We start from the raw sequence: 23,681 nt of genomic DNA, 5'->3' as shown, positions 1-23,681 counted from the left end.
TTACACCAAAGTTTAATTGTGAATATAAGGTCAGCTAGAAGAATCAGTATCAGTCAATCTAATTAAATTCTGATGCACAGACAAGTTATATTGCAGTAGAGACGACCTTGTCCAATTGAGGAACACCAAGGAGTGTGCTAGGCAATAAAGCTATCGATATAGACAGAAGCTTGTCATCTGTGATGGATAGTGGTTCAGGTTCTGAATCTGCATGGTCTACAATAATGTTACTATATGAATGGAGCACTTTAACTATCTGGACTAAAACATTATGTCATACATGGTCATTGTGAAGCTAAAACTGTGGATTCGAAGTGCTTCTGGTCAATCAAATCAGCATGCTAGAGAACAGGGAGTGTAATTCCTGATTTGGTCCTCACTGCAATAGTAAGATTAGTTAGTTAGAATAGATTTAACAGGGAGCACACAGCCTGATCAAACAATAGAGCTATGCATTACTGCTAGCTGCAATCTGGTGCTAAATGCACCTAGCTGCAAATTCTCCTCATCAGTTTGTTTAGCACCCTCATCTAAACATGTAATAAGATAGGCGCATATAATTCATTCAATGATAAGTAGCCAACCACCTATTATATTACTACAAATGAAATGTTAGGACATGACACATATACTGTATAGTTATATAGAAGTAGTTTTAGCTGTAAAGCTGCACAAAAAATGAAAACACTGCTTTTAATACTTTCAAAGTCACATTCCTGTCTCTAATTGGACAGCTAAAACCTTTCCTGAGCTCAGATCAGGTTTTTGTCGTTTTGTCTTCTGTTTATTCTTTAGTTTCATCATTCATGTTAGATCATTTTAAGTGTCACTGACTGAGTTTTGGGTTTTGGGTTGGCTCTTTCACCAGTTCTGTTTGATCACAAAATATGTCTGCTTAAGGTGTACTCTGAAATTAAGCTCTTAGCACAAGTTCAAGCATGATCAATGCTCAATTCATTCATCTCAGAAACTCAAGTGTCTTTTCTGAATGAACTGATTCACAGGACAACTGTAACCTGTTTGAAAAAGTGACATAATACAATGTGCTACAAGTCAGGAATATTGGACATGGGCATATGTGGACAGGGCTTCATCTTGGTTATCAGCTCACCAACAGCACAGTCTGGCTTCTCAACACAGGCTGTGCAGCAGAGCCCCCTAATGCAATTTACACGAGCCTGCAAAACCGACTGAAAATCTATGCCTGCTGGACCCCTGTCTCCATGTGACAACAGTTTCAAGATGGTATGATTTCATGGTATGTATTGATTTTATGTATTGTCACTTGTCACTTAGATCAGAAAGCCTTACATTTTATGTCTTAAAATTTGAGCAAAGAGCACCCTAATGAATGAGGATCAGAAGTGTTTCTTTTTGAACACTTTGAACTATTGCCACAGTTTCAATGTTTCTCAAATAACAGTCTATCGGACATTCAGACTATGACGTGTTTCATATTTTCACATTTAAGAACATTTGAACTATATTACTTTCAGTGAAGTCAAGTCATTTTATCAGTGACATATCAACATATAGGTTTCAAGTCAATGGTGCAGCCCCCAAATTTAGATACATTTACACATTCTGATCACTGGATTTCTGAGTGTCCATTAGAGCACTTTACAGACTCACAGCTGGAATGACTTGTGTTCTTTTTAAATACATGAGGGGTTTATTCCTTATTTAAAAGAAATTACTGAAACTTCAATATTCAAGTGTTCATGTTTGCAATGTAAAAAACAAAATCAGACACAAATTATTCAGTAACAGGTATTTTCAAAGTACCTGACTTCGCTTTCAGACATATAGACCATATAATGGTCATGTACAGAAATCCACTCACCATTACAGTACATGTGATAACCTCCAGACACTGATGCAACTACACCTTATATAAGGACACACAAATGTATTGGACTGGCTTTTTGCATGTCAACATTAAAAGAATGTAAAGGCTTTAAATGTGGTGTGTGCTTAAAAATAATAATTAAAAAAAGCTTTACAATGCAAGTGGTAGGAGTCTCAGTTTCAGTAGCAAAAAAAAAAAAACATCTTTCACACATTCTTTATGACTAAATTGGTTACCTTCTAAATCCATTTTCATGTAACCTCACAGAGAGTGATTCCATCAATACAATGTTTCTATGAGTACAGTTTTAAAATATACCACAGAAAATCTGTTTAGTACTATCAAAAAGTACAGTAACCAGCAGTGGAGTCCAAAGGAACTTAAAGGTTCCTGCACCTGAAGGCCATGTATGTAGTCAGTGATATAACTTAACATCTGTCTGACACCTTGTTGCTATAATGCTGGCCGCCCATTCAGTTTGTCATGCATGAGTGCAATGGCTCCACCTGTGAAGTCTCTGAGAACCTGCACCGTCTCCCTCTGGAGCTGCAGCGACTCACGCACAAATTCCTGCTGAGTCTCTGCCAGCTGCTGCACGGACTCAGACAGAAGCTCCAGGGAGCGTGAAACCGTCTCCAACAGGATGTTGGTGGCGTGCTGCTCTTGAAGGCTCAACGATGCATTATTTAGCATGCTATCTCTCATGTTCTGTGAGGGCTGACTGGGCATTGGAAGCGTGGTTGTTGACGTCGAGGGTCCGGAAGATGTCTGAGGTTGTCCTTGTTTCTGGATGCCATTGTTTCCTTGGTGATCCTCTGCTGGTTTTGTTGCCTGAGTGGAAGGAAGCACGTCATCCCTTTGGTCATCGTCCGAGTCTCCAAACACAGCTTCAACATCTTGAGTCAAAGACAAAGGCTCATCAGTGTTTTCTTATTGCAAAAAACATGTTACAAAAATACAAGGTCTTAATTGGTACCCAAATCTTGACAACTCACCTTCTGTCACAGGTACATCATACTGCCCATCAAAGGGAGGTTGTGATGAGTCCCCTACAAGATTTAAAATTTGGTCACCCATATGCCACACACTTAGCACAGTAACTACACAATACTTCATGAGTAAGGCGACATAGATTTGCTTAGAATAACCTGAAGCGTGTTATACAGACATATACAGTTGGAATCAAAATTATTCAACCCCCATTGCATATTAGGCTTATTGGCAAAACATACAATTTCTTAGCTTTTTGCAATAAACAAATTACACATGAACTGTTTAAGTGGTACAATGAAACTAGTATTACAAGGGTTTTGATTCAATTTCAACACAAAATGTGACTTTTAATGACTACTGCAGTCTAAAAATTATTCAACCCCTTCATGACAAGCATCTTCAATACTTGGGCTGTCACAGGCGACTGTGACAGCCACTCTAGAATCTTCCACTTCTTCTTCTGAAACCAAGCCTTGGTGGACTTTGAGGTACGCTTGGGAACACTGTCCTGTAGGAAGGTCCAATGATGCCCGAGTTTCAGCTTCCTCACAGACGGCATCACATTTTTTCCTAAGATTTCCTGATACTTGACTGAATCCATTGTGCCCTCCACACGCTGCAGGTTTCCAGTGCCAGAGGCAGCAAAGTAGCCCCAGAGCATCACTGAGCCACCACCATGCTTCACTGTAGGCAGGGTGTTCTTTTCAGCATATGCTTCATTCTTCTTCCTCCAGACATACTGCTGTTCCATAGGTCCGAAAAGTTCCAGTTTTGTTTCATCACTCCACAGAACAGAATTCCAAAACTTCTGTGGCCTATTTATATGGTTTTAAGCATATCGGAGCAGACTTTTCTTGTGTTTTTGGGTCAGTAGTGGTGTACATCTTGGAGTCTGGGCATGGAGCCCTTCAGTGTTTAGTATGCGCCTTACTGTGCAAACTGAAACCTCAGTGCCTGCTGCCACCAAGTCTTGCTGCTGTTTTGCAGTCACTCGAGGGTTTTTGACCACTTGCCTCTTCAGGAATCTGGTAGCAGTCGCTGATAGTTTCCTCTTTCTGCCACGTCGAGGTAGTGTAGCCACTGTTCCTTCAACTTTGAACTTGCAAACTATGCTTCCAACTGTAATTCCAACTCTAGGAACATTCAGAGTTTTTGCTATCTTTTTGTATCCCTTTCCTTGTTTGTGCAAGGAATTGATCTCTTCTCTGAACTTTTTGGACAATTCTTTTGACTTAGCCATAGTTCTAACATGCAATCAAATGTCAATCTCAACAAACTCCTAGCCAGTCCAGGTATTTATGCGTTCTATCTCAAGCTCACCTGTACTAATGAAACCCTTGATTAGTTGCACTAAGTGTGCTTGAAACAGGGGGTTGGGTAATTTTGATTAGTTGCATCAGGTGTGCTTGAGACAGGGGGTTGAATAATTTTGAGACTGCAGTAGTGATTAAAAGTAGCATTTTGTGTTGAATTTGGATAAAAACCATGGTAAAATTAGTTTGATTAAACTATTTCAACTGTTCTTGTCTACTTTGTTTATTGCAAACCGCTGAAAAATTGTACATTTTGCCAATAAGCCTAATTTGCAATGGAGGTTGAATAATTTTGACTGCAACTCTACACTTACTCACTGATATGAAAGTGAGTAAACAATCAACATTTTCATTTTGGGTTGAACTATTCCTTTAAAGACTCACTCATGGTGTAGGAGGTTGATGGAGGCATAGACACCATGTCCAACCCGCCATTAGGAGAACTCTGCATTCCAATCATGTCCTCCTCTTCCATTTCCTCTTCCTCCTCTGGCACATCATCATCATCTCCCAGTGGACCAAAGTCACCTGTGCTTTGGTCTTCCTCATCCATCTCCAGAATCTGGAGCACTATTTTCTCTGTCTGATTAAGATCTCTGGAAAGACGTGAGTTGAGACCCCTGTTGGGCACTGTCCCTGACCGCATGGCAGCTACTTTCCGCTTGGTGTCACACTTTAGATCAGACCATTTCTTGATGACCTCGATGACCTCACGCTGGCATTCCCCAATCTCATTGACACGTGCAGTAATCTCTGCCCAGGTGCGCTTCTTCACGTCTGTTGGTACACCACGATTAAATTTGCCTTTGAGGGAAAAAACAAAATGACTGTAAACACTTTTCTTCAAATACCATTGTGTCGGTGATAACATCAAACATAACATCAAAGCACAATCTCTTCATTTACGAAGGGAATGAGACCATTCTGAAAGGTATAAGCACTTGAAAACACATACCCACAACAACCATACGATGCTTCCTCACTTCGTCCAACAGTATGTGGACTTCACTGAAAGAGAAACGAGCCTTTCTTTTCTTGAAGCGAGTAACACTGTCTTGGTTATAGTACATTGGTGAAGACATCCTCCACACAGTGCCAATAGCTATCCAGCTGCTTTGTAGTTTCTGCTGTGGTTCCACTTCTCCAGCTGGCTCTCAGTGGTGTCAAAAGTCTGATTAACAACAAGGTTTAAAAAGCGTGCGAGTGTTACTAATAAATCCTCTCGTGTGTCATGAATGTATTGTTACATAAACTAAACTTTGCAATTGATATTTGAGACTGTGATTAAGGGATATAAACAAAACGTTTACCCGATGCAAGATAAGACACACTACGTAATGCTCATTCGGGCTCAACAGCTCAGCAATGACGGTGTGTGTAGGTCAAATAATTAACTAGCTATACAGACTATTGATGAAGACCATACGATAACTATTAAGATACACGCATAAATCTAAATGTTCTCACATTGTTAAGCAGGGAAATTGAGCAGGTTTAGAATGATGATAACAATGTCAGTGAATGAACAATGGACACTGCTGTAACGTTACTTGCTCTACACACGCGACAGCCCAGTTAGCTAGACGTGTCTACAGCCCACTCGCAGCTACAGTCAAATGATACCTTTACCTACATTACCGTTATCCTGATTATCGTAACGAGTAACAGCCATTTCATTTTCCTCATACAGTGCAACATACATGTAGATAGCTAGCTTTAGTCGAATGTTACACAACAGCACACACCAGGTTAGCTTTTTGCAGCAAGAGGTTAGCTAACGCTTCCTTGCAGTCAGAAATGGCTATGAGGTACTTAGTTCACGTAACATCATTTCACGAGGTATACCTTAATGACAAAAGTAGCTAATGACATGGTGAACATACCCCCTAGTCAAAGAAGCTGGGATTTGGTCCAGAAACCTAACGTTAATGATAAACTTCCTTCACGACAAGATAGCTATTGTCAAGCTAGCAAGTACGAAGTTAACGCTACACAAAAGATGTCCGGTTAACGTTATTTAGCTAACTTAGCTAGTAAAGCAGTTGCCTGACGAATTAAATTATCGACGAAAACAATTATATTAGGATGACAGCTGTACATGACACTTAAGTTTCTCGTCTAACTTACAACAATAACCACGATTAATCTGGTGATTTCATTAATTACGTTGCTCCGGTTTATTTCTCAGATTTTACCATTGCTTCTATGTGCTTTTATTTTGAAAGAGCAAGTGTATTTCTGGTATGGCAAACTGACTTGATTCACAAACAACAGACTCGTACACACGCAGAGGAAGTGTTTTTGGCTGAAGAACACCACTGTGGTCTGAAATGACTCGTATTGCTTGACGAAGGGGGCGTAGGTATTTATCACTTAACTGCATTAATAGTTTGCGGGTGGTGAAAAGCCATGCGAAATATAAAAAAATGCAAACCACAATCTTTTTCAATGAAACTAACATCAATCAGAACTACAGTCTAGACACTGATAATGTGGTAAATGAATACTATAGCTGGAACGAGTGATTTTTAATTGATATCTGCATAAGGGTATAGAGGCCCATTTTTAACAACCATCACTTCTGTGTTCCAAAGTCACATTGTGGTGGCTAATCCAAGTTTGTCATGATAAAAGGCTCATTGAACATTAGAAAACCCCTGTGTTATAATGTTAGCATAGTTGAAAACTGTGTTGATTGAAGAAACAAAACTATTGGCCTTCCTGAGGGTAGCCAAGTATCTGGAACATCAGCACTTTCAGTTAGTCTCAAAATGACCAGGAAAACACTACAAAACACTAGTCTCAGTCTCAATGGTGACACCAGGATGCTGGCCTTCTAGGCATAGTAAACAAAAAGGCATACCTGAGACTGGCCAGTAAAAGGAAAAGATGGGCAAAAGAACACAGACATTGGACAGAGGAAGACTGGAAGAAAGTGTTAAGGACAGGGAAATTTAAGTTTGAGGCATTTTGATCACACAATCACACTCGTGCAAAATAAAGGAGAAGATGCTGGAGGGGTGCTTAACGCTTTCTGTTAAGCATGGTGGAGCAAATGTGATGGTCTTGGGGTACGTTGGTGGTAGGAGATTTGTACAGGGTAAAAGGGAATGAGGAAGGCTATCACACTATTTTGCTGTGTCGTGTCGTACCCTTTGGACAGCACTTGATTGGAGCCACTTTCCTCCTACACCAGGACCGTGACCTTAAGCACAGCTCCGAACTATGCAAAAACTGCTTGGAGAAGAAGCAGTCACCTGTTATTCTGTCTATAATGGAGTGGCCAGCGTAGTCACCAGATATCAACCCCATTGAGACGTCTTGGGAGCAGCTTGACTATATGGTAGATACGCAGTGCCCATCAAGATAATCCAATTTGTGGAAGGTGCTTCAGTAAGCATGGGGTGATTTTCTTCAGATTATCTCAACAAATTGACAGCTAGAACGCTAAAAGTCTGAAAGGTTTCATTGGAGGATGAAAAGAAAAGTCTGAGGGACAAAATTACTGTTTCAAGTAAGAATAATCAATGGATTGACTATATTTTATATTGATTTTGGAACTCATTTGATGAAATGGATGGATGGGTGATGGATACATACATACATGCATACAATGTAAAGTTTTAGGGTGTCAAATAACTTTTGCCAATCTGAATCTGACAACAAGAACTGTCAGCAGTGCATCAAGAATAAAACACATTTAACATACCCTTTTTATTCAAAATGTGGCACAAATATTCATTTTAGCAAGCATTTTCAGTAACAGTTTAATGACTGGCTATAACTACATGGTTAAAAAACCATAATAATAGCAGATTTACTATTAGCTGCATGCATTAGTGGCATAGACATATGTATTATCAATTTGCATATTGTGCTGGCATTATCTGGTGCAGGCATGTTGAATAAGTACACAGTCATAAGAAATGTGATCTGTAGCTGAGATGTAAAGCTATGGCTAAGTTGTACTACAAGCATTGAACATTAAATAGAAACTTAACCTGCCCAAACAAAACACACTGTGATTCCAGACTACTTACATATACAGGAACAGTGCAAATCCGATGCAAGATAATGGAGGGTCCTAATCATTACACCATGATCTGCTTGAAACAGGTTGTGACGCAAGCGTATAATAATTCAAACATCTACCTTACTTGTCTCTAAGCTGAAACCAAAATGGTGAGCTGGCTCACATTGCTGTTTGTGTGAACAACAATCTCAGTTAGTGGACTTGGGTCTGGTTTCACAAAGACAATGAATATGACTGGGGTCTACTGAATAATAAAACTTCAGACATGTATGACTTAACAAATCTGTCTGGTTCTTGTCAATCTGAAAGTCTCTGCAAAAACATGTTTACTCCAATCAGACCTCTTCTCAGGGCTGCAAGGGCATGTACAGACTGACAGACATTTCTACCATCACTCTTGTTGCACCTGTTCAGGGTGGACAACTTAAACGCTTAGGATTCTTACAACCTCACAGATGTTTTCAGCTAGTGTGAAAGCTAGTTAGTCCTCTGCTCAGGTTTAAGTTTGGTGGAGTTTTCCTGAGAAGGCACTAAATTTCATGTTATTCTATGAACACCCAACAGGTGTAACACAAATAACAGTCGAGACATGGACATGTCAACTAGGCAGTCTACACGTGGCAACACAGGTGTAAGAAGATATAATAAGGCAACATAGGTAATAACACCTGTGGGATTAGCCTATCGAACCAAAAAACAAAAAAAACAAAACATTCACAAGGTTAACCTCTGTTCACTCGAAAAGACAGTTTGAACCTTATGGAAGACATTTTTACACTGATGAGAGAAGCAGGCTTTCCTGTTTTTGGCAGCAGGTGACAGAGATGTCAGGTGTGGGGAAAAAAAACTCACTCTATTTTTGTTAAATTGTCTAATGTAATTATAGCATTAAAACCGCAAAACTATGACTGGCCTATTTTCACAGCCCCTCTGACATATAATCTTTGTGAAACCAGCCCCAGGCACATAGGAATGGGAGCTTTCACACTAGGTTTTTCACAACTTGAGGGCATGAGGCAGATCAAAAGTAAATGTCAAACAAGCAGACTAAATGACACCAATTCAACAGCTACATAGAACATTCAGCAGCATTCCTTTTTGATGCTCAGTGGTGGGTACCATTGTGATTGCAGGTTTTTACTTTTATGGGTTAGTAATGCAGTATCAATTCTGTCTTGCAAGTATTATGGAACAGTGAACAATCCCAGAACATTTACACTACAGTAAATAAACCTGCACACACAAGGGATTTGCTGAATAACTGGAAGTTGTAAGGATGGTTGAGAAAATATTTTGTACGGAGTAGACAAACAAAGTGGTTCTGTATAACAAGCAGGAGAGATCTTGTCTGGACTCAAGAGTACATGGTCAGCTGAAGCCACTGCAAATAAACAAGAGCAGGTAACTTTATGTCAACACTGAACTGTTGCAATCACCTGAATCAAATCCTTTTAATTGAGATCACTTTACCTCCTGAACATTGACTTTGATAGTGCCATTGTTATCCTTATCCAGGGTTTTGAAGGCACCTGAATCAGAAAAGACTTTTGTATGTTAAAGACTATTACAGCACCTTCACTTTATGAATAAATCATTCTTATCACACAGATAATGCTGCTAATGCAATAAGTAAATTGGTTTATTTTAGGAATGGTCTTTCAAACTTACGGCACATGGCATCCAGCCTCACAAGGCAGCCAATGTAGTTGTCAAAATCCATGTTCCCATGTTCATCACTGTACCTGCGAATTATCATCTGGAACAGTTGTTCATTGAGAGAGAAGCCTGGGGAAGAGATGAAACCTAAGTGTACTATTACAGAGAATTTCCACAAAGGTTACACAAACATAGGCTTAAGGCTGCAAAGTTTAACACAAATATGTATATATAGACAACCGGTATGATACTCTAATCATTAACCCATTACACATCAGCTCAAAGGTGGGGCTTTCCAATGAGTTCAGAAACATCTGACTTATATTTGACTGGCTGCCGTACCTATCAAGGTGTCGAGATACTGATCAAGTAGTTTAGCTATTTAAATAGTGTTCACTGGCCAAGACAAGAAAATTATGTCAGCAGAAGTTAAACCAAACTTAACCTTGCAAATTAACATTTGTTAGTGTAATAATAATAATGACGATAAAATGACCATATTTACACATTGACTTCTAACTTATGAAACAACAATCCAAATCCAATCCTTTTTATGTTTAAAATATGCACAGTTGCATGACTATTCATCAAAAGCCATCCTTTAACTTCTTACTGCATCAATGACTGATAGCTTTACCTGTGACTGTTTTTACTGGTATGATGGTTATTTCTCCTGCATCTTTTCAGTAGCTGTGCAAACATTTAAACACCAGTAGAGGAAATTAAAAAATAAACCTTACCAGCAGCTCTGAAAGCATTGGGCAACTCATCTGCACCAATGACACCGGAGCCATCTGTGTCATGGGCTTTGTACACTCCCTAAACAACAATAACAGTATTTAAAGCATTTCTGTCATCTGAAAGTTTGCAGATAAGTTGATTCACGACCTAGACAGAGTAAAAGAAACAACCCACATAGCTGTCAACATGGACGCAAAAACTATATGAGAATTTGATTAAAAATGAACAGAATTATATTACATGTTTTTATTTATTTTACAAATGGATAGGGATGTTTTCTTGTACTGTGGGCTTAATTCAACAAGCACCAACTCTAACTCTTAATTCAAAATTCTAATTCTAAATTTAGTTTTAGTCGCAGTCGCTTACTGAAAATCATTTTAAATTTAGTGTTAGTTTTAGTCTTAATTGCTTACTGAAAATAATATTAAATTTAGTTTTAGTCTTAGTCGCTTCACTGAAAATTGTAGTTGGTTTTCTCAGACAGTTTCATGATACTGTAATAGATTTTGAACTATGCATTTAGTCAGTTGGCTGAGAATGTGTTACTGACTTACCATACTTTTCTAAATCATATAAAAATGAATGCCTAAAGTGTGCTAGATAAAGTGCAATGTAACAATTGTGTTTCCTCACAGGTCATCCTCTTTATTTTCTGTATACATGGGACTGTGACTGGATGTACAGTAAAAGTGAGGCAGACCCTGTAGACAAGGCACACTGCCCTCTACATTCGCATACAACCTGGAGAAATACAAATACTGTGAAATGATTTGGTCCAACTTATATTCCTACTCACTGACTGGGCAAATTTTTTTAACAAGACACCTAATTATTAAAAAACACACAGTGGTAACAAAAGCAGTTCCCTCCAGAGCTTGTTGTCTTTAAAACTGGTAGGAGGTTGAGCAAAACGCATAGATTAACATCAAAAAGACATTCATAGCAACCTAAAACAGATTGGCAAAAGTGCTTAGTTTGCTCAAAGACTGACTTGAGACAGTGAGTGGCACTGACTCCGCAAACCACTCCATCCTCATTGGAAACGATAAACGGTCTTTTTTTCTCTTTGGAATATAAGATAAATAGTTCCATAGGTCGTCTCTCCTCTTCCTTCCCACCTGACCTGCTGGTGAAGATGAGGCACTCATCTTTGACTGGCCAGCAGCAGCTAAAATAGTTTCTTTCGGCTTTAAACTAGTTAGCTTGGACGACATGTGAACGTCAACTTGCCTGTTGTTATCTATCGGCGGGCACCTGCCATACGCCTGGCATGCACCAAGCAAGGGGAAAAAACATCCAATGAGATGGGGCAGTGAGAGAATTTGACTTGCACTTGCAGAAGTGATTGGTTAAAAATGAAAACAACCAGGTTGTCCGCCCGAACACAGACAACATTTTCGTCTCGTCTTTAGTCATCAGGGCATGATGAACAGAGATTTTGTCTCACGTTTAGTCGTCAGGGAAAAATGAAGAGATTTCGCTGTAATTTTCGTTATCAAGATTTTTTTCCATTTACGTTGTCGCTACAATTTAGTCATGCAATAAAATCACGTCAACGAATGCTTATTGTCAGAATTTTCATTGACAAAATTAACACTGCACCAACTACATGTGTCATATCACTAACAAAGTTGCTACTAAGAATTTCCTGTCAAATGTCTCTTCCACATGTAGCCAATTTAATAAGTGCCCAAGTAAACACAGCGTACAGACTTATGTCTATGTAAAACAAAGCAGTTAACCAAAATAAGGAGGAGTTTGGTACACTATACATTCCAATCATAGTCATCCATAATGCCATAAACAGCTGATATTGTATGCTTTAAGCTACAGTTTCTTCTGTGTTTGACACTACTGGAGATGAGTAACACTGGCCACAGGAATTTAACTGTGGAATACAGAAACAGATGTGGTGGACAAATTCAACAGGGCTGCCATACTTGCCTGCCATTTCTTTATATTGTTCCAGAGGTGTTTGAATTCGTGAAAGCCAAGTTTTCCAGTGCTGTCACTCTGAAACAGCATTAAGGACAATAGACACCCTGTCATCATGACTCCAGCTTGAGACAAACACTTGCATCACTTGTGGCCACGCTGTATTTGCCCAAGGAGTATTTTTTTATGCACCTTCCTCATTCATGTAGTACAGATTTCACAGTAGGGAATGGATATCAACTTTATGTGTCACTTGTTCACAAAATTGCTATGGGGTTTACACTAAAAACGACAAGGATCATAACTCCCATTTAGCTATGTTTACACCGTTTTTTACTTAAATGTGCAATTGATATTACTCCAAAAAAATATTCAAATTAAGAGTTTGCTTCCAGCTTCCATTACAGAGCAATGTACTCATAGACATACAGTCTACTAATGATAGAAAGGATACATCCATGACTGCCACCATGCTCCTGCAAGACTCAATGCTGAAACCATCTGTCTTCAGGTCGCCATCTGAAATAAAGAAATGAGGCACTCACCATGTTGTATATCCCTTTTAAAGACACATAAAAATGTGCAAATACTTTAAAGGAGTAAATCCAACACAGTGAGGTAGACCAAGATGTACAAGAAATACACACAGGGATGTGGAAGAGATATACTCTACATATGACACACACAAAAAAAGTCTTACGCTTTGAAATGATTCTGTTCAGGATGTTCATCAGCTCAGATGGGCTCACTTCCATGTCCTACATGACAAATATTTAACAGTGTAAACATCACAAAGTCAGCAGAAACCTGTACAGACACCCAACTCCATGGTGTTACAATACAAATGAAGGATAAACGTCTTTGAACAGTGAACACACCTTTGAGACTCGGATATTTCTGTATTATTGAAAATCGGTATATATTTATAGTTTGGTTACCGGAGAAAGCAACAGCAATTCCAAGAGAAGTACAAGTACATAAAACACTCACATCCCCAGCAAGCTGCTGGAAGACTCTGCGAAACTGTTTCTCCTCATCACTCTCATGCTGCTCTGCATATACAGTTGGCCTGCGTGGTGGAGGCTGTTGGACAGAGTAACAGCAAACATTAGAGGAGTCAGAGTTAGCAGAACAGTGATGGTCAGATACAGCTCGTAATGACTGTAACTCACAGGGTCAGAAGGCACAAACTGGGCTGGGTCGATGTTACTACAAAGAGAAGATCAAAATTGAAGAAAGAAGTTAAGCCACAAACAACCTTTTTGGCATAAACAGGTGCTTTGTGCAGTTTCTTACCTGACAACATCAATGACGCCACTAAGAAACTTTTTAGCAATAAACATCTTCTGTCAACTGTGAATGCAGAATGCAACAAAAAAATCAGACAAAAGATCAAACACCACCTGGGTCCAGATTCCTTAAACCACTCCTTGACCAAAGACTTCAGCACTCAGGGATTATGACAGGTTTTCTGAAAGTATCTATGGAGTAAGTAGAATGAAACAGCTTGAAATTATGTCAGCAATAGTTATTTGTGGCTAGAGTAACCCAAGCACAAAATGATCTTTAACTAGACCTTCATTCCAACGTGCTGCACATTTTTTCTCTCAAGAAGAGGTGTGTTTCAATTGCCTGCTACTGTGCAGAGGTCTACAACTCAGAAATCCCAAGCAAAACCAGAATTCTGTTTCTAGTGAAAATAATGGCACAATTAACGTTTAGAATCAGGAACCTTGAGTAGCTAGCCTACGAAAAGAATTTCAACATTACAAATACGTACTGGTTTTAGTGTCCTTCACTATTAGGCCCTGTCATACTAACCGGTTTGGTGATTCAGTGGATGCAGCGCTGACCTAGTTATCTATCAAGCCATTGCATGTCCTGTGTGTTCTTATTATAGGTCTAATTAGAGGCAGACCCACTAGCCCCACTTGAAAAAAAATCCTGTTATGGAAAAAAGCAATGCCGCACCCAGACTGCAATAAATAGATCAGATTTAAAAGGTTATCTTAATGCATCCTGCCTTTATAATAACATCTTTGAACTAGTGAGTAAAATGTGAGCTTTTTAAGGTTCAGATTGGGTAACGTAAGTTGAGGTTAACGTATCCTAAAGAGCAAGATAGAACAAACGTTGAGTACACGTTACGGTCCAAGAAGAGAGTTGTGTTAAGTGTCACTGACCTAATCAATTGCGGCTGACTAATACCATTAAAACATTGTCTAAACTGTGCAGCCGCTTAAATTCCGTTATGGCTCTAACGATTGTAAGACAGGACATACGTAACCAACGATAGCCTGAGCAGCGTACTAACTTTAGCTTGAGCTAAGCTAATTTACACGGCTACGTTATCTGTCAGATTTAGCAAAACTCGGGAGTTACCACGATTAACACTTATCTCATCCTCCACTGTTGTTAAGGAAAACCACACTTGGTTTATCTAGAACTCGGCGTTTCAATTTACCGTGAGGGAACAGCACTTCGTTAAAGTTGACAGTAGGATATTTGGCTCAGTTTGTCAGCTCTACCAACCTAACCTCAATTAGCAGGAGCGTCCGTCAACACGCCCCAACTGAAGCAACAGAGAGTAACTAGGACACAAGAGGAGATATCACAGTTGTTTCCGTCTTTGTTTTGGGTTTCAGTGAAGAGGATTCTTTGTTCTTGGGGTGCGCTATACTTTAATTTGCTTATTTTATCTAGACTGCTTGGTGTGTGGCACTGCTAACAGCGATTTAAAAGAAGTGCCTTGAAATCGTAAACGTCAACCATATGGAGACGCTTTTTTTGAACATGCGCAGTGCAACGTGCAGCGCTCGTATACATCAGGTTATATTTTATACGTAAAGAATTTGAATTGTACAATTATTCATCTCATTATTGTTGAAAACATAAATATTGCTTGTCATTCAGTATGTTTCATCAAATGATACTGGAATTCATCATTGTCGCACATTTCATGTCGCAGTGCAGAGATCTACGTACCGTCTTCGTACGACCACATTTCCGGGACGGACTATTCTCTCTTCACAGTTAGGCAATCTTTGTTCCATTTGTCCTTTCTTCTTTTATTTTTTCTATTTATTAACGTATTCTTACGCCGTGTGTGAACACAGTTAAAACTCGTCCCTGCCATCATCTGGTGTGTGACTCGGGGAAGTGACTGTAAAACATTTATCTTACCTGCATTCTTTAGGTACTACGGAGCCCCTAAAGTGCCACGAAGAAAAAAAGACTATATCGAGCGCACGAGATGCCAAAACGTGCGCACGTTTAAGCTAAAGTGGCCACTACGGAGAGCCGTATGCACAGACAAGTCAAAGCGTGGGAAATAACTGTATCTCGAGCGCTCGATTTAGTACTTCGTGCGCGCGTTTTGGTATCTCGTGCGCTGGATTTAGCATTTCATGCGCACGTTTTAATATCTTGTGCGCACGATATAGTTTTTTTTTTCTTCGTGGCACTTTAGGGGCTTCGTAAGATACTTGAATAAAGCCTACTTTTATTCAACGATTCTGCTAGTCTACTTCAATGTTTTTCGGTGCAAATACGTGTTCCAGTGAACACTGAGTCTTTGATTTGTTCTAAATTTAATTCTACATTCAACTAAGTTAAAAAAAAAAAAATAAAAAAAAAAAAAGGACGAGTAATAGTATTGAATTTGCAAGTCTACAAAACACTAGCCAATAAAAACTATAATGATAACATTTTTTAAAGTTCCATCTCTGCAGGTTAACTTCAACTTTGACTTTTTATTTATTTATTTATTTTCTTAATTAAAAACAAACAAGCAAACCCACAGCTGGCTGTACCAAAAGCAACCATATTAAATCTCAGCAACACTTCCCAGGTCACTGTAATGGCTTCCAGACTAAAATCAAGGTGTCAGTGAAGATTTGGTTTGTGTTTGTTGGGCTCAATAATTTATTGTGTCATTATGTCTTATGGTATCACTATAATAAGAAATATTGATACAATTAATCTAGAAGTTATAGTGTTGCTGTAATATTTTTAAAGTGTTCTCCTGTCACTTCATCTGCAATGACAATAGCCACACAACAAAGCATATTACACACTGTGCCAAAGTAAAATGTTTTATGGCAATCAACTGCTGTATAGTAACTTTTAAAAACACTTTAGCACATGGAAACACTAAAAACATGGTAGGTTTAGTTTCTCGTTTTGGAGAGAAACTCAGCTCATCTTCACTTAGCAATGGTTTTCCATCTGATTGTTGCTGACTGGCTCTGCTGCAGTCTATATGTTATATGCATATAGAAAACAAACATTCAGACTTCTAGAGAAGTGTTTATCATTTTACAGCCAAACAGACTGCATTTTATGGAGAGCATTTAGCAAAGCAGTTGTTTTATGTGTTGCTAACAGTCATCTGACAGTTTGGGCACAAAGTTGATTGGCGATACAGTGAACAAAGTATTCAATTTCAAGATCAGATCAAGCTTATAATGATCAACGCTGTAAATATTAATCAAACACATGAATGAAGAGATCAAGAAAATCAAACTACACAAAATCAAACTACAATATAAACAGGGTGTGACAAATTAAGATGATTTCTATCAGCGTTACTGGTTGTGGATTGCATAATATGTAACAGATCTATGCTGTACCTCGTTTTGCTTCTCTCACAGAGCCTAATTTTAGGATGATTTTGTTGCAGGCATTTCATTCTGATTTGTCTTGTCTGCAGGTTCTGAGCCCTCTGATCAGGAGGACAGGTAATTTTTTCTGTCCACTAACCATTACTGAATGCTACAGTAAGAAAATCACACTGATCTTCATTTAACTGGAGACCCCATGAAGCTCCTTCATTGACCCAGGTTAGTCCCTGGACCTGAGTCTGAGAACCACTGCATCATAGTGACAGCTAAGGCCCCACCAAAAGGATGTTTTTCTTGCCATATAGTTATTTCCCCTTCAATAAAACATTCAGTTTGACATCACTGTATATATAAATGAAAGATTTCTTTGGAGAAGAATATTTGTATGACAGTTAAACAAGTTTCATAGAGGAACTAGAATGCTGTTAAAAAGCCCTAAGAATCCCTCTGAAGATTTGCCAATGGACTTGGGGCATGTTTAAAAATGATAGCACATCACATTGAATAATTAAAACAGCTTAATGAGAACTGAGAGAAAATTTTGTTTTCATTTATTTTGACAAAATCCTATTCTCTGATAAATTGGATTATATAAACAGTGATTACCCAACACTTGTATGGATTAATGGATTGTGTCATACTGCCAAGGGAAATTTTTTCTTTTTTTTTCTTTTGTTCTTTTTTTCTTTCTTTCTTTCTTTTTCTTTTTTTTTTGTTCTGTGATCATGGAGAATAATATCATATATTGACACATGTCAAATGTAACTGCCAAATATTATATTTCATTCTCTTGGGTGCAACAGTGACCTTGGGGTTTAAGGTGCTGACCACGACACCAAAATCCCTGTTTCGAGTTCTACTTGGGACCTTTGTTGCCTGTCATTCCCCAACTCTCTGTTCCATCTTGTCCTGTCATCTCTGCTGTTGACCCTCAAACAAAGGAACAAAAAATATATAAAAGAAGCCACAAAATCAAATCCTACAGTTTACTCATTCCACCAAGTTTCACTTTCCAGGAAGATAAATCTGTGTATATAGTTGATTAGTTTGTGGTCCTTACAGGGTGACATATCAGAAACCAGCCCAGCAAGCTTGACTGAAATTCCTGGCAAGAAAATGGCCAAATATGAAAAATGTGAATATTGCCATAGAGATCAAACCAAATGTTGGCCTTAATACCTGCTTTTCCTGCCACACAGGCCAGGAGGTTCAGCCTCAGAACAGCACCCCCCTCAGGTTTAACTGGCATAACATGAGATTGGACACCATCAGAAGGACTGAAATTTAGTTCACCATGCTTCTAAGGTGGCACCAGAGCCTTTCAGAAATGGCAGTTGGTGGTCTTGTCTTTGTGTGTGTGTGTGTGTGTGTGTGTGTGTGTGTGTGTGTGTGTGTGTGTCTGTCTGTCTGTCTGTCTGTCTGTCTGCATATAAGTGCTAAATGAAACCAGTAGATGGAGTCAGAGAGCACTTGATGAAGCAGAGTTACCAAACACACCATATTCTGCATGCAAATACTTGAGATCCATGTCATTTACACAAATGTTGATCTGTCTACAATTAGATGAATGTAGCCATGCCTGATGCCACTTTCCTTTACTGATGTGAACCGTTCTTCAATGCTGCATTTTATTCAGGCCTATAGAGCTCTGTCTCCCTCTACATATACATTTTTTGACATAGTGATATGGAGGTTGGCATCCAAATTTGCCATTTTAAGCATGGCAGGGTTCCTGGTGGATTACAATTAATTCTTTTACAAATAAATTCTCCACACACCACTCAGCAATAAACTACACTAAAAATGTCCTGGCACCATTCATCACTGTATATTTTCACAGATTTTCTATAAAATCATGACAACAGTCAAAAAATGTGTATTCATCCGGTCGAGTGTTCAGACTCTCTGCACTTTGACAATCTAGTCTCTTGACATCCAAGAAACTGGCTGAGTTTGCCTCAGTGCCACATCTCCTCTTAATCCCTCGTGGCCAACAGTATTATGGTTGCCTTGACAGTGCAGACATCTCCTCAAATGATAAGTCTCAGTACTACTGCCCTCCACTCTCACCACAGACAGAAAAAGGATACATAAATACTTTGGCAACATGTCTGAACAATGTATTGATTCATGTCTGCTGCTGCTGTTTGCAGTAGCATTCAATTTCAAAGCAAATTCTGCTCCTCAAATCCTTTGGAATCATAAATCTAAGCATTTCTAAGGAAAGTTACAGTTGACAGCATTTATGATATGTAACCTGCCAAACAATAGGCTTAGTTTTCATAACTGCTGTTTCTTGGGTTCTGGACTAATTTCAGCTATTGCATCACTGACACCTGCCCTGATTCTATGAATGAACTATTGTTCCTGCAAACAAAATATCCAATATGTCAGACTCCCTGTGCAGTACATTATAGTGAGGGATGCATATTATCTTCATGAGACTGAATGCATGTGCTTCAGTGTATCTGGACTGTAACCTAATATTTAAGATGTGATAATATATGATGTTCAGTGCAGAAACAGTGATATCTATCCTTCAGATCCCACTCCAGCTAAAATTACTCCAGCCGTGAAATAGAGGTATCCATGGTTACATCAGGAGCCATGTTAAAGGGTGCCTCAGTGTATCTCTATTTTTTAGTAGTCCCCACCTTTTTGCTCATTCATCATTTGAAAGAAATCACTGTGCCACCCCAAGGTTTCGGACAGCTATGATTTAGTATTGCAGATGAGATCTGCGGTGAATAATTTCAATAACATTGATGAAGATAGACTGGCTATCAAATATCTCTAAATTATGAATGCAAACCATATTACATCTGCAGTTACCTGCTCAATTTCAAAGGAGTGGAATGCAGAGATGATGTACTTCAGTGCTACAGAGGCTGCAGACTGAAATATTGCATAGGAGCATCCCCAATACAACATATTTGCAGTCTTCAGAACAACCTGTTACCTTGACAACGCAATTTTATCATTCAAGCCCATTGCTACCTTCTCTCACAGCAGGAATCAAATGTGCCTTAAATGTATACTGCTGCAGGGTTTCACACATCAGTTCAAGGTAGAAATGAGACATTGAATGGGTTGAGATGTGCAGAAAAATTTGAATTATGAAATCGTCCCATCATAGTGGACAATGTAAGATGATTTTCTTGCCTTTACAATGGGAGGAAGGTGCTTTTGGTCAAAACCGCTGAACAAAAAACAGATTGGACAGTAAGATTAATGCAGATACTGAAAGATAATTACAACTTGTTTTTCATAATTAACAACATAACAGATCTTTTAAGTTTTCCAAATATTTCTAATGGCATGGCTTTAGGACGGATAAACTGTCAGGGATTAGAGAGAGGAGTTCATAATTCAAATTGGCAACACATAATTCCCCCAAATAACAGTGACCTCAGGGTAGTTACTATTTCCACTGACTTACTCATGCAGTTACATGCCTAATTGTCAGGCCATATTTGCAAGTTAGTAAGTCATTCTGGTAATTGTTATGCAAACTACATGCAAAGCTTTCTGTCCATCTCCTGTTGTGTCTTTTTCCACTGAATTTCTCAAGCATCCAGGAATGAATCCAATGATTTTCCAAAGGAATCTAAATCAAATGGGCAATAAACCAAAATCAGATTTATTTATCAGATTAATTTATTGTATTTGCTGGATAATGAACATGGTCAAATCAAGAAGGAGGAATGGCTGTGTGCTGGATGGCACATGAACATGTTGTACATATTGCAGAACTTTTAATTGTTTTCACTAACTTGACCACAATTCTATGTAGAAGTGATGGGACTGCTCAGAGTTCATAGAGAGTTAGCATTCAATGACATAAAGTATGGGATATTATAATACGTGCTTTTCATTGAGCTGAGCACAAATAATCGAGTGTCAACGTGGTTCAAGTTGTATTCTAACTCAAGTGATCGATCATTAATATTAAATTGATAGTTATTGTTTGTATAACCCAGTTATACATGCCTTAGATTGATATTCTGTGCCATTATTGGGTCACAATGAATATCAGATGTGAGTCAGTCATATTATCTATCTCTGGTAAGGCATTCCTCCCGTTCCTCTGATCACAGAGAATTCTCAAAGTAAATCTATTTTATTCCACTCAATTAAACAATAAAGGTCGGATCAGTCTCAGAGTTGCTGTACTTTGAATAGTGTAGTGTGTCACCCTGCCATAAGGGACCTCTAACACAGAGTAATTTTCATTACTCTGGTATGATTTGATTCTGCTTTGGTGACAAATTTAAATGTCCTGTGATGATCGAAATGCTCACTCAGATGATTCTCCATCACCAAAGAGGAAAATGTTGTGATGAATTATGGTCTTGAGTATAATGTTGCAACAGCTATTCGAGGGATTGCCAGAAAATTTGGTACAGATGTTCATGTTCTCCTCAGGATGAAATGGAAGAACTTGGTGACCCCTTAACTTTTCATCTAGTGCCATCGTCAGGTCAAACATTGTATTTGTCAAATACTTTGGTTTATGACCATGTTTTATTTTATTTTATTTAACCTTTATTTAACCAGATAAAAAACCCATTGAGATCAGGATCTCTTTCACAAGGGTGACCTGGCCAAGAGGTCTGTAGCACATGTCATAAGAGCAGTTACAAGGAAGTGATGGTATAGAATAAGACATACAATGTACCTGTTAAACTGTAGCTCTGACATGGTCCAAAAACTGTGTTTAGCAAAGTTTAGTCTGCTGACAGACTAAACTAAGATGGTAAACATAGTAAACATTATACCTATTATCGACAATTAGACCTCTTCTCAGGATGTGGGTTTGTTCAGACTGTTCAGACCGCTTGATTGACATTTTCTTCACTTTCTGAGGGTGTGACAACTTATCTTCATCACTCTGGATAATTTGGTCAGGTATTCCTTGCAGATCTCCATCTGTTTAATCAGACACAATAAATGAAAACACCAGTGTATAACTTACTACCTTGCTATACTTTACTTGTGTTGGGTGTATAGGTGTAAAAATAGTGGATTTGTCTTGGAATGTAAAATCTCATAATCTTTCAATATATTTTGCAGTGAAACCACCTGTGTTCAAAATCAGAGAGATGACAGAGAAGACAAACACTTGAAACTATCCTTTGGATGCTTAACTAAATGGGCTCTGACCAAAATCACTGCATTCTGAAGTAATGAATAAGCTTTTTAAGAGGAACAGCATAAACAATGATCTAACACCTTACCTTAAGTAAACAAACCATCAAATAAATTCATGTAAAGCAGGTATGAAATTTATGCTGCTCTCATCCCAAAATTGTTGCACCTTAATGTGATTACTGTGTCCATGTAAACACAGCCATTCTTTACATTTAATATGTGCTCAGATTCAGCACTCCTGAAATCGATCTGTTCATAGAATTTGATGCTTGCAATTCTATAAACACTTGACCTTTCACTCAAGAGAGTAGAGGGACAAGGTGGAGAATAAAAGGAACAGAAGACAAGTGATGTTAAAATGAACATTTATAATGACTCTTTGTTGCCGTCGCAAAAATAATCTTTAAAAAACAATTCAATTATTAACACTGAAATGCTGACTTCACTGGTAGTCCACGAGTCATAAAACACAACTCACTGAATTTCTTTTACAAACACAGTACTACAGTTACATTAAATAGTCATTACCGTTAAATCTATTAATGAATAATGTTCAAATAAACTAATAATAAAAACAATGACACTTTTAAAATCCTCTCATTCCCTCACCATAGTAGCTGTTGTTGTTTTATTTTTTGTTTTAACAGTGAATCATTTAGAAAATATACTGCTTCTGAGATGTTTCTCTGACAAAAGCAGAAAACAGACTGGCAGCATAACAATAATGGTGCATGGGTTCAAATGTTGTACAATAAGGGTGATGTTTTTCAAGGGGAGTGGAAATGGGACGTAACCATTCCAGTGATCTAACATTTAGTTATGTAGGCTGGCTGCCTTTTGGCTCAGTATGGAATTATTTGGCACTCTTGCTGACAATATTTGCCTTAAAAAGCTTTCACACTTTTTCTAAAATGGCACAAGAAGACATGTTCCTCTCATTTCTGAATATATTCAGAAGACTTTTTCATTTTAAAAGACATATAAATGCTGTCCTGGAAAGCCCTTTAGGAAGTTAACACTGTGGACTTTCACAGATTCTCATCACAAATGAAAGACAGAACCATTGTCATTAATATCAAAGAGAAATGTACCCAATCAACAACATCACTTTTCTTAGGGTTGGAATATTTGATCTTATGCTGTCAGTCCATTTTTTCTGAGATGGAAAGAACAGAGGTTAAACAAAGTAAAACCAAACCCCGAAAGAAAAATGTACAATGTGAAAATGGTTGCAAGGTACTGGCATGCTTTCTTCAGTTTACACGTAAGCAAGCATTCTACCCTGCAGAATTGTCCAGATAACCAGGAAACAAAAGAACAGTCTCGCAGAGTTTGACAGTAAAAGTGATGCAAAATATCCAACACATATATGAGTTCTTGGGGAT

The 23,681-nt window shown here is 38.4% G+C and overlaps 2 protein-coding genes across 4 annotated transcripts; both read right to left on the bottom strand.

Annotated features, from left to right (window-relative positions):
• Positions 1-1,493: 1,493 nt before the first annotated feature.
• On the bottom strand, positions 1,494-6,146 carry LOC143332551 (uncharacterized). The gene is made up of 5 exons (XM_076750133.1): positions 6,039-6,146; positions 5,111-5,326; positions 4,540-4,959; positions 2,845-2,898; positions 1,494-2,745 (listed from the first exon to the last, which is right to left on the bottom strand). Exons 2-5 carry the CDS (start codon positions 5,235-5,237, stop codon positions 2,303-2,305), a joined length of 1,044 nt encoding a protein of 347 aa, XP_076606248.1. The 5' UTR covers positions 5,238-5,326; positions 6,039-6,146; the 3' UTR covers positions 1,494-2,302.
• Positions 6,147-7,854: 1,708 nt separating this feature from the next.
• Positions 7,855-15,109, bottom strand: capns1a (calpain, small subunit 1 a). 3 transcript variants are annotated; one of them, XM_076750135.1, is made up of 11 exons: positions 14,988-15,109; positions 13,820-13,876; positions 13,696-13,732; positions 13,514-13,606; positions 13,224-13,281; positions 12,978-13,042; positions 12,529-12,601; positions 10,585-10,659; positions 9,857-9,973; positions 9,659-9,717; positions 7,855-9,569 (listed from the first exon to the last, which is right to left on the bottom strand). In XM_076750135.1, the coding sequence occupies exons 2-11, from the start codon at positions 13,864-13,866 to the stop codon at positions 9,543-9,545; spliced, it is 651 nt and encodes a 216-aa protein (XP_076606250.1). In that variant the 5' UTR covers positions 13,867-13,876; positions 14,988-15,109; the 3' UTR covers positions 7,855-9,542. The 3 variants fall into 3 exon arrangements, with proteins under 3 accessions (XP_076606250.1, XP_076606251.1, XP_076606252.1); XM_076750136.1 differs by having other exon boundaries at positions 10,585-10,663; positions 12,533-12,601; XM_076750137.1 differs by having other exon boundaries at positions 10,585-10,663; positions 12,533-12,601; positions 13,820-14,004; positions 14,988-15,105.
• Between the last annotated feature and the right edge of the window lie 8,572 nt (positions 15,110-23,681).

This window comes from Chaetodon auriga, chromosome 15 (genome assembly GCF_051107435.1).
Source record: "Chaetodon auriga isolate fChaAug3 chromosome 15, fChaAug3.hap1, whole genome shotgun sequence".
NCBI classification, from domain to species: Eukaryota; Metazoa; Chordata; class Actinopteri; order Chaetodontiformes; family Chaetodontidae; genus Chaetodon; species Chaetodon auriga.
This window is presented reverse-complemented; position numbering and strand designations above follow the sequence as displayed.